Below are 10,950 nucleotides of genomic sequence, written 5' to 3'. Positions count from 1 at the left end.
GGAGGGGATGTGGATTCCAGGGTCAAATGAAAATGCTGAGCAAAAGTCAAGTGGATTTTTGTTTATTGACTGAGTTTTTAAAAAGTTAGGTTCTTCTAAGTTCATCTAATACTGTATATTAACTCTGATTGTGCTCTCTAAAAGGGTCTTACAGAGTGCTCCCAAACCAGGAAACTCCTGTTCTCCTCTGTCCCCTCCATCCGAGGGTCTAGATTCTGTAGAAGCATTGTGTATTGCTGTGAAGAAGGTGTATACCTTTGTAAGATCCCCAGCCAGGGACAGGTTCTCTTACCTAAGGAATTCTTACAGGTTTGGAGCTTCACAGCTACTACACTTGTCACCTATGAAGCATGGGTCATAGAGGTTCAGAGGTCAGGCTTTCAGCCTGCTTTTTCAGTCTTACATGCATCTCTGCTTTCTGTGAATGTGGTTACCAACTTTGTTGATCTTGTATCCCAAACTGAAAAATCTTGAGTAAACGTTCATAATATGGAAATATTTATAAATAATGCAAATGTTATACTTATGTTTCTATGTTTTAAAATAAGCAAAAATTTAAAGGGATGAGTAAAAGATTAATGGAAGCTACGGTATTTCTTCCCACATTCCAATAGGTCTTTTCGCACACACCTTGGTGTGTACCCAGCCCGCTTTGTAAACCTCTGGCTTTAGAGACAGAATCTACATATCTTCCCAGTCAAGTAGCTTTCATCCTCCCCACATTCCTGGGTTAAGTATGCTTTCCGATGGAACACCAGAGCTGTTGAGGAATGCAGGGCACTCTTGGGTACTCACTTCTGAAAGCCTCCAAGATAAAGTAAACAGTAAATGGAAAAAGCAAGTATTAATAAATATGTGTAGCATGATTTCTTCTGTGTGAAATTTTTGAAGTTTGTAAAGATACATAATTTATGTATAGAAAATGTCTACTTGATACATTGGAAACTTAAATTATTTCTGAGCTCTGGAATTAAGGGTCTTGGGAGAGGAAGAGGTTTTATTTTTAACTTTTTTCTTCCATATTATTTGAACTTTTATGAAATATTCTTTTTATAATAAATAATTTAAAAATGACTGCGTATAGTGTGATGTCAAATATAGTGCAATACACTGTCATTGTTGATGGTTGAAGTTGGGTGATTGGAACATTGGCTTCCTTACTATGTTTCTACTTTTATGTATCTTTGAATATTACCATAAATGAAAATTTAAAATTAAAAATAAATGCACTACAGAAAGAGTCTATAGAAATACACCACATAGTAATTGATTGTTCTGGGAATAGGAAGAGAGCTGAGGAATGGAACTTCAGATACCTTCTCCCCATAAGTTCTTATGTTCCATGAGCGTGTGTTGCTTTTAAGGGGTATAAAATACTTGTTTGACTTCCCACATACTTAAGGAATATACAAAATGAATGCACAAGCCATGAGTGTTTAATGGGTAGGGCTCAGCTGTATCATAATAAGATCTTGAGGCTTGTTTTATATTAGGATTCTTGAGCTCGATAGACAATAAACAAAGGTGAAACTCCAAGGCATGGCCAGGCAGCTCTGCACTTCCCCAGCTGCATCAGGGGCGCACAGCTAAGGGTTTGCTGTGAACGATTTGCACTGTGAGCCAGTTCCCAGGCTCTGTAACGTGAAAGACATAGAGTACCTAGTGAGCTCTCATGGTAGGGTCCAAGGGAATTAATACATAAAGGATATTTTCTGTTGCCAGCTGCAATGCTGGGCTGTGTTCATAGACATAGAATCTGTAAGGAGGAAAATGATGGTTCATTAACTGTGTGACTTTAGTTAAAGTTAGTTAAGCTTTAAGTACCTCATCTGTGAAACAAGGATGATAATATTAGCTACCTCGGGGACTGTGATGAGGATTAAATGAGAATGTAAGGCACCTTGCATATGGTGAGCGCTCAAATGCCAGCTATCCTTGTTTTCATGGGAAAACCTGCTTACTGAGCTGAGAACATTTAGCTTGTGAGCAAGTGTTCACTGATTAAGTATTTTCTCAAACAGCCACGTGGTTAGGGATGGTTGGTCTTTGGTTGATGCTGTCAACTCTAGCAAGTTTAAGTGTGGGTACATAACCCAGTCTGGCCAGGAAGATATGCGGGGATTCTGACTTTCTCTGGTTGTTGTTAAGTCTTAGTGTGCTGCCTGAGGCTGCAGCATCCAACTTGCTATCAGCCTGAGGATGAAGCCAACATCAAGGTTGGTAGAGAGAGGGGGAAAAAAAAAACCACTTTATCTTAATGATATTAAAGAGCTGCTGAATCAACCTTCCCCAAAGCCCATGCTATCTTGAGACTTCCCTGTTTGTTGAGATTTTTTTTTTTTAATGTTTTTTATTTAAGCCAGTTTGAGTTAGCTTCTAAAAGCATAATGATAGAAACTGTACCAGAAAATATTTGTGGTAGGAGTGGTGGCATTTATTCAGTGATAGTCACTGAGCCCTTTGAAACGAGAAACAACAAGAGAGGAAGTTCTGACACATGAGGAATAAGGAACAGGAGGTTCTAGAAAGATAAGCAGCCTGAGCGCATTGTGCATTTTTTCTACTTGCAGCTTAACCCACCTGCCTCTCCTGAGCAGAGCAGCTGCTGGGGCCTCCAGGAAGCAGACAGTGCCTGGAATGTTGGTGAGGTGTTACCATCCTGACAGAGGATGTTGGGGGTGGGGGGAGGTCCTTGGGAGTGTACCTGGTCTCCCTGGTTCCCGAGGAGCTGAGCAGGTGAGTGGAGTTGCTTCGAACCCTGAGTTGAAGAGGTGAGAAGACCAGGAAAGGCTTCCTTCTCATGCTTCCCTGGAGGACTGGCAACCTGTCTGCTGCTAAGCTGTGGCCAGGGGAAGTTGAGACTGCTGTTCCTTCCACTACTTTGGGAATGCTTCCACTTAAGATACCCAATACATGGGACAGAGCCCGAAGGAACAAACAAGGGAAAAGAAGCTCCCTTGTGGGGCCCAGCAGCCAGGGAGAAGGATTACAACAGAACCCTCAGAGCAGAAATGGCTATTGGCATAGATACCTTGAACCAAAAGAATAAGAAAACTTGAGACTTAAGTGCAACGCGCACACGCGTGCACACACACACACGCACACTCTGATTTTCTGAGACCAAAAAAGATTTTGATGTAAAAGTTTCAAGAGATGAAGGAGAAAGTGGTCACGGTTGATGCCTGAATTAGTATCGTGGAAGATAAGAGAAAGACACCTCAAAGCACGGTGCAAAATCACAGATATAAATCAGGAGATGGATAGACACCGAGAAGGGGGTGGAGGATACACTAGAAGAGGCAATCAGTAATATAAGGAGTTTCTTAGCTGATAAGAGATTTGCATCTCACAGAGTTCCAAGAACGATTGATGATAAAAAATACTCTTAGGCATATTATATCTCTGAGCTACAAGAATAGAAAAAAATCTTATGAGTTTCCATAGCAAAGAACAAGTTACTCCTAAAGGAGGAAGAGCCATCCTAGTACTGAACTGCTTATCTACAACATGGAATCTGCCACCAATGAGAGAAAAGGACTCTATGGAAATTGAGTGAACTTTTAGTTCACTCAGTCTTCCAAAATAACTCAAGAAATAAATTACCAGTTTCTTTTACTTAGTGACCAAATAAACTCGGAGTCAAAGTCTCCATAAGAATGATGAAGGGCCAGGAGAATGTAAAATGTAAAATGGTAGAAGTGATCACCGCCCAAATCAAGGTGTATTACTAGCACCTGGATGGACAGGACACAGCACCTGCAGAAGCTCAACTCTGACTGAGGCGTGCTGCTGGGCTCTCCTCTCTGTGAAAGCCTGTTCTTTTCCTGAACTGATCACATCACCATCTGCCTTGACAACTCCTCTAAAAACAGTCTGGAACTAAACATAGAGAAGCTCAGCAAGTCTGGGCATTGCAGGTGGGTGGGAAGCAGGGAAATGTTCCAAAGGTCTCCTTTGGGGCGTTGGCTGTGGGACTGGCAGGGGAAGTGGATGTATTCTAAGATTTGGAGTGAAAACGCTGAAAGAATATTTTCATGGGAGAAATTTATGTCTGGTTTTCATATAATGGCAAAGTAAAGTCATTGCTATCTGATTATGAGCAACAGGAAAGGGACCCTAGCAGGAAATATAAGGAAAATTCACAAGACAAGTCATGTTAACAAGATGGAAAGGGGAAATAATATCAATTTGATCAGTCTGCAAAAATAAATACAATGAAAAGTAGGAAATAAGTAAGCCAATAACTAAATAAGATAGAGGGGTACAATTATTATGCTAAATTTGAAGGGACTGGTTTTTTCCCACTAAAAGAGACACCTAGATTGAGCTGGAAATATAAATGAACCAGCTATACAACATCTAGAAGGAAAATGTCTAAAACTTTTAAAGAAAAAATTATAAAGAAAGGGATGGACAAAGATACTAAGCAAATATATATATATTTTTTAAAAATAGCAAATTTAAGAGTAGACAAGGAGAAATTTAACATTAAAAGCAACATAAGAGGAATTTTATCTAACCATGTAAAGCACATATGCAGAATTGGCATTAGTTAAGACTGTGTACCAAACAATATAAATGTAAAGACAACTTGATATAAATTTTGTAGATTTCAAAACATGTTTGTCCTTGACGGGGGACGAGGAGCCATTAAACAAAGAGACCCACACATTGTCAGGGCCAGGGTGGGGGGACTGAGGCCCTTGCCTTTGGTGTGCAGTTTAAGGTGGCTCCAAAAACTCAGCTATCAAGAGAAACAATATTTTAGTGCAGTATTTAAAAAAATCAAAATTAATGCAAAAACCTATGATGAATGAAATACCATATTTTATATGAAGACAGGATCACTGATTTTTTGTTGTTGTTGTTGTTCCAAAATGGCATGGTCACGTATAATTTTTCCAGAATTAAAAGATGTTAAGAGTGGGTGGGAATAGGGGGGTGGGGGCCAAAATATTCATTCGAATTTTCCCATAAGATGTTACAGAAAAACCCGGACAAACTTTTTGGCAGCCCAATACATTTGTGTAGGGTGGGATAATCTTTGTTAAATTACCCCTGGGGCAGTACCACCTCAGTTGGGACTTCAAGCATGGGAAGAAGCTGGGAGAATAGAAGGGGAAGGCGGAGAAGCAATAGAGAGCTTTGCACCTTTCAGGGAACTGAAAGACGGTCCACGTGCCTAGACCCAGGTTCTCAAAATTAGCGCATATTAGAATCACCAGGAAAGCATTCAGATCTCGCGATACCCAGGCTTTACCCAGACCAAGTTAATAAAAGTCCCTAGGATTGGGGCTGAGAAGTAGGCCCTTTTGGAAGCTTCCGAGGCAGTTCTAACGTGCAGGCTGAGTTGGGACCAGGTGGACCATGATGTACGGAGTGAGGGCGACAAGACTGGAGGGAAAAGGGGAAGCTACCATATTGGTAATTTATTTTGGGCTTTTTTCCGAAGAGCATTGGGAAGTCATTTTAAAGACTCAGAGCAGGAAAACACACCCTGGTGCTGTAATGAGAATGGATTGAAAAAGGATTGGGTACAGCGAGAAGAGGCGGAAAGTTGTCGCCAACATCCAGGTAAGAGTGTCAGCTTGGGTTAGAATGATGGCGGCGGAATCAGGGAGATGTAAACGCAAGAAGTATGGGTAGGGGACTTCCCTGGTGGCCCAGTGGCTAATACTCATGCTCCCAGTGCAGGGGACCCTGGTTCAATGCCTGGTCAGGGAACTAGATCCCACATGCTGCAACTAAGACCTGGCATAGCCAAATAAATATTTAAATTTTTTTTTTTTTTTAAAGAAGTATGGCAGAATCCATAGGATTTGGTGATTGCTCCATTGTGAAGGGCCAAAGGGGAGGAAGTATTACAGTTGCTCCACTCCCCACCCCCATGTCTGGAATCAGCAACTAGTGGTGTAGTAAATGATACACACTGAGCCATAGGACAGACAGCTTGGGGAGAAGCAGGATTGGGGGGTGCAGGGAGGACACCATGGGCTCAGTTCTGAACCTTTGCAGCTTGTGAGACAGCAGAGGGGGAACCGTTGAGAGTGGCAATTGCATATGCAGGAGTGCCCTCCACTCAGGGGGCACCCCACACTGCAACTCTAATGTGGGAGTGGTTGGCCTGCATGGGTCAAAAATGAAGGCATAGAAGTGGGAAAATGGCCTAAAGAGGGAGAAGCAAGTGAGCAGAGAAGGAGGCCTCGACCTGGAGGAGTGCCAACCTTGCCAGGCTGAATAGAGGGCAAGGACCAGAGAGGAGATGGAGAAGTGGCGGGAAACCAGCAGGGCACCAATTCCTGAGGCCCCAGAGAGAGCATCACTCACAGAACGGCTGAGCATTCAGAGGACAGAGACCCCTGTCAGCTGGGCTGAGCTAGGAAGTGACTGGTGAAGTGACTGCCTGGGTGGATAAATAAGACCCAGTTAGGCAGGGAGGAGGACATTCTGGAGGAAAGAAGAGGAAGGAGCCACAAGACAAGGCAGACATGATAAGTGTCGGGAGGGGGAGGTTCCCCCCTCTACTCCTCTTGAGTTCTTACAGCCATGCATGCTAAGTCGTTTCAGACGTGTCTGACTCTGTGCGACCCCATGGACTGTACCCCGCCAGGCTCCTCTGTCCTTAGGATTCTCCAGGCGAGAATACTGGAGTGGGTTGCCATTTTCTTCTCCAGAGGATCTTCCCAATCCAGGGATTGAACTTGCGTCTCTTATATCTCCTGAATTGGCAGGCAAGTTCTTTACCACTATCTACCTGGGAAACCCTTGTGGCTGGACTAATAATGAAGTTGACACAAGACAGATTAACAGGAGAAAAAGAAACATTGAATTCATGCACACGGCAGTCTCATAAAATGGGACCTAAGACGTGGCCAAAGCAGGCAACTTTTATACTTATTAGACAAAGAGACAATGCATTTGTGAGGAATTGACAGGACGAAGAAACTTAGGTTTTGGGTGGTCCATTAGTAAAGAATATAAGCAGAGTTTGGTCTTGGGGTAGTAAATTAAAGAAGTGACAAGCTTTGTTTATACAGGCTTCTCAGACCCAGTTCTTTGTCTCTGGTGATAAGAGTGTCCGTCCTACCTTCAGATCAGAAAGGGCACCTTCACAGGAGAGATTTATTCCCTGCTTTTAGGGAGGTACAAAAGGGTGTCCCTCTTGCACTGGCCATTTCCTAAGTAACTTTAATCCAAAATAACCAGTATGCCATTGTGGCATTTTGGAGGGCAGCCTATCCTGAGCCCCAGTGGAAGGAATGAGGTTTGCTGGGGGCCATTCATCACACAGAGATCACTGGAATTCAAAAAGTTTGTAGTATGAGATAAGGTAAGCAGGTAGCTGGTGACTCTGTGGATTGACTTTAGTATCCCTCTTTTTTAACATATATTTTCAATGTGGACCATTTTTAAAGTCTTTATTGAATTTGTTACAATACTAATTCAGTTTTATGTTTTGTTTTTTTGGCGGCGAGGCATGTGAGATCTTAGCGCCCCAACCAGGGATCAAACCCAAACCCCCTGCATTGGAAGTTTCAATCTTAACCACTGGACCGCCAGGGAAGTCCCCTCAGGCTTCTTCTTGCCCATCTATTTACCATCCATCTGACCTCCCTCTCATCCAGGCTCTGTGGGAAAGCTGGCCTTGCCCTGGGAAGTCTGACTTCTTGCTTTGCCACCCCAGAGATGTGTAACGACCACCAAAATTTCAGTGTTTGTGGCAACATTATCAAGGTGAATGCTGAGGACAGGCAGCTTTGCTCTGGAGGGCAGCACATGCATTTTAGTGTTGAATGGAATGCTTGTTTCCCTCTCTCTGACTTGGGGCACCTCAAAGAGCCCAGCTGCAGTGTTATTGACGCCCCATTTCTTTCCTTGTGCTTTCTTACAAGTAAAGCACAAACAGGCTTTTGCCTGAAAGGCAAGATGCCAGTGTTATCTTTCCTGAGTGGGCTCATAAATACAGATTCTTTGGAGGAGAGGTGAGTATAATCAGCGAACCAGCCAGCATTTTGCATGTGCAATGAACAGATGTGGCTGCATTATTCAGTTTCCCTATTTGACTTCCCTCCTAAGATGTTCTTCAGAAAATGTGATGTCGATGAACACATCTTCCCGAGTGAAAAGTAATCCATGCCAAGAGGAGTCTCAAATGTTCTTGTGAGCCATTTGTCGTGTTGGTTGCTTATTGATTTCTCTGCCCAAAATGTTATGACGTCCTGTGTCACTTCAAGTTTTCCTACAGAAGGTGAAATAATTTCTAATTATATTTTGTGTGAAACTAATTAGTATTGGAAAGTATGCTAGAGAAATGGTTTTAACTCTGCCCTTTATTTTTTCTTTGTATTACGAAATGTGACATTCATACTGATAGTGCATGAAGAAATTCACTAAAGAATGGTGATAAAAATGAACACCTGTGCAACCACCATCCGGAGTGACATGTGCAATGTTGCTGGCACCGGGAACTCCAATGCGCACTTCCTCTTTCCAGATTACTACAATCTTATTCTTGGGCCAGGGGTGTTATTGATTTCACTTAGTATTTTACCACCTTTTTTTTTTTTTTTTTAATAAAATTGGTTTTATTTTTTAACTTAATTTAATTAGAAAAACTTATTATTTATTTTTAAATTCTTGGCTGAGCTGGGTCTTTGTTGCTGTGCATGGGCTTTCTCTAGTTGTGGCAAGTGGTGGCTGCTCTCTCTCGTTGCGGTGCTCGGGCTTCTCATGGCAGTGGCTTCCCTTGGCCACTTCCCTCTGGCACAGCACAGGCTCTGGGGTGCGTGGGCTCAGCAGTTTCAGCGCGTGGGCTTAGCTGTCCTGCGGCATTTGGGATCTTACTGGACACGGGATCAAATCTCTGTCTCCTGCACTGGCAGGTGGATTCTTAACCACTGAGTCCTTTACCACCTATTTTATCTATCATTACTGGTACACTTTAGCTCTCCTTGTGACATACTACATATATATTTTGTGTGTTTGTGTAAATGCATAAGCCCACAGTGCTTCCTTAAATTCTGCTGCCTCGATGCTTCTCTGGTCTCACTCTAGACTCAGCCTTATCTTGTTATGTGTGTAGCTTTGGGTCATCTTTTTTGCTGCTGTTTAACAACCATTAGTAAGTATATACCACAGTTCATTGCATTGCATGGGTGAATATGTGTACTGTTTCTGGTTGTGATGTTTCAAGGCTGATAGGAGTATCCTTTGACTTGTACATAGATTCTACAGGGTATATAGCAAAAGAATATATATAAAAAGTGGTGTTTAAAATTTTTTTAATTTAATTATTATATTTTTGACTGTGCTGGATCTTCGTTGTTGTGAGCGGGCTTTCTCTAGCTGTGATGACCAGGATTCTCATTCTGGTGGCTTCTCTTATTGTGGAACATGGGCTTTAGGGTGTGCGGGCTTTAGTAGTTGTGGTTTGTGGGCTCCAGAGCATAGACTCAGTTGTAGTGCATGGACTTAGTTGCTCCAAGGCAACGTCGGGTCTTCCCAGAGCAAGGAAGGCATTGGCAGGTGGGTTCTTAACCACTGGACCACCAGGGAAGTCCCAAAAAGGGATATTTAAAGTTTTCTCTGGATAGTCAATGATAAAACATGCTAATCTAATGCAAAGGTTATCTTATTGTAAATTTTAGTATTTCTGACATAATGGAAAACATTGTTCATTTTAGTATCTAATATTTCTAGACACACACAATAGCCTAAAGGGCAGTCAGATGCTTTTGCAGTCAAGAGTAGCATTCGGGACACAGTATACAGCCTTGACCCAGCTGTCCTTCCTGCCCCACATCCTTTAGTTCTGTGGGTCCTTCCAAGAAAAATAAAAGTGAATCATGCAATTGATTTCATCAGAGGCAGACATCTCTTCAGGACTTTTGTCTGCAGGAGTCCTGCTCTGGGGAAGAGCATGTGAATGATGAGCTGTGTAGAGCTGGGGCTATGCCAAGGTCAGGTGAGGCTTTGACGTGCATAGTGAGATTCTCCTCTCTGAATTACGTGAAACACAGATCCAAGTAATTGCCAGATCTAGTATTTCCTTCACATGCTCTGTGGTGGAATTTGCTGGTCAAAGCATCATTATTTCATTTATTGGGCAGTGTGAGATTTGATATCTAAGTCTTTGAGATAGTCCAAGTTTTCCATTAGCTTTTGTAGCAAGCATTAGTAAAAGAGGAAAATGGTACTTAAATAGTAATTTAATCATTACAGTGACCAACTGCCCAGCTTTTATGGTTATCATTAGTAGTTTTAGGAGAATTCTACTACTCTCAGTTTTGTTCAGGGAAATAATTGTATGATTTGTTTGATGGAAACTCTTAGTTTAAGTAGAATTTTTTTTCTTTGGGTGAGCTGAATGGTCTTAAAGGGTATGTGCTTTGGGACACACAGCTGTGATTAACTGGAATTTCACTTTATGGAAGTGCTAGTTATATTGTAAAGAAGTACCTTTCCAGCATGCTTCAAAAAACTGATCAGAACAAACTAGCAGGAAATATGGGAAATTTGACTTAATTGTAAAAGACATTTTAAATTAGAACAGTGGATCTCAGATGGCTCTTGAATTTGTACTTATTTGCATATATTACCAATTAGTCAGAAAATTGGGAAATTTCTGGTTACACTAATATTTGAATATAGTTACATAACAGTTTGGAAAATCTCAGTTAATAACAGTGAAATGAGCTCCCTTTTAAATCTAAACCCTATTAAAGCTTTATGCAAGATTCTTTATGTAACTTTGGTTTCCAAACAAAGCAACCATTCCAGATAAGGTATAAAATCATTTATTCTTCACACTGGGTCTTCATTAAAGCTCATCTGATCTTTCGTTTCAGTGTTTCAGAGTTTGCTTCACATCTCACAAAGGTTTTCTCCCGGGCTGGGTGAAGTAGTAGATCATTCATGTTTTCTGAGCAAAATGTCATTCTGCATAGGAAA

General features: G+C 41.8%; 2 protein-coding genes across 15 annotated transcripts in view; one reads left to right on the top strand and one right to left on the bottom strand.

The window, feature by feature from the left end:
* The first annotated feature begins 2,568 nt into the window (after positions 1-2,568).
* Positions 2,569-10,950, top strand: part of LOC147364520 (uncharacterized) — a 254,466-nt gene continuing 246,084 nt past the window's right edge. For 6 of the 12 annotated variants that reach the window (XR_015134624.1, XR_015134625.1, XR_015134626.1 and 3 more), the window contains exons 1-2: positions 5,248-5,372; positions 5,453-5,574. The gene's annotated coding sequence lies outside the window, so the exon portion shown is untranslated. Of the gene's footprint in view, positions 2,644-3,777; positions 3,918-5,247; positions 5,373-5,452; positions 5,575-8,076; positions 8,249-8,374; positions 8,602-10,950 lie in introns of those variants that run through there. The other 6 variants (XR_015134622.1, XR_015134630.1, XM_086321207.1 and 3 more) reach the window with 4 other exon arrangements.
* Positions 10,781-10,950, bottom strand: part of LIPC (lipase C, hepatic type) — a 183,253-nt gene continuing 183,083 nt past the window's right edge. For all 3 annotated transcript variants that reach the window (XM_086321203.1, XM_086321205.1, XM_086321204.1), the window contains one exon: positions 10,781-10,938. In XM_086321203.1, coding sequence (XP_086177329.1) covers positions 10,827-10,938 — 112 coding nt within the window. In that variant the 3' untranslated portion in view covers positions 10,781-10,826. The remainder of the gene's footprint in view (positions 10,939-10,950) is intronic.

The sequence above is a fragment of the Bos grunniens genome, chromosome 10, assembly GCF_055505025.1.
Source record: "Bos grunniens cultivar Pamir isolate PY7600 chromosome 10, Bosgru_T2T1.0, whole genome shotgun sequence".
NCBI lineage: Eukaryota > Metazoa > Chordata > Mammalia > Artiodactyla > Bovidae > Bos > Bos grunniens.
Note: the sequence above shows the minus strand (reverse complement) of the source record. Positions and strands in the feature narration are given on the sequence as shown.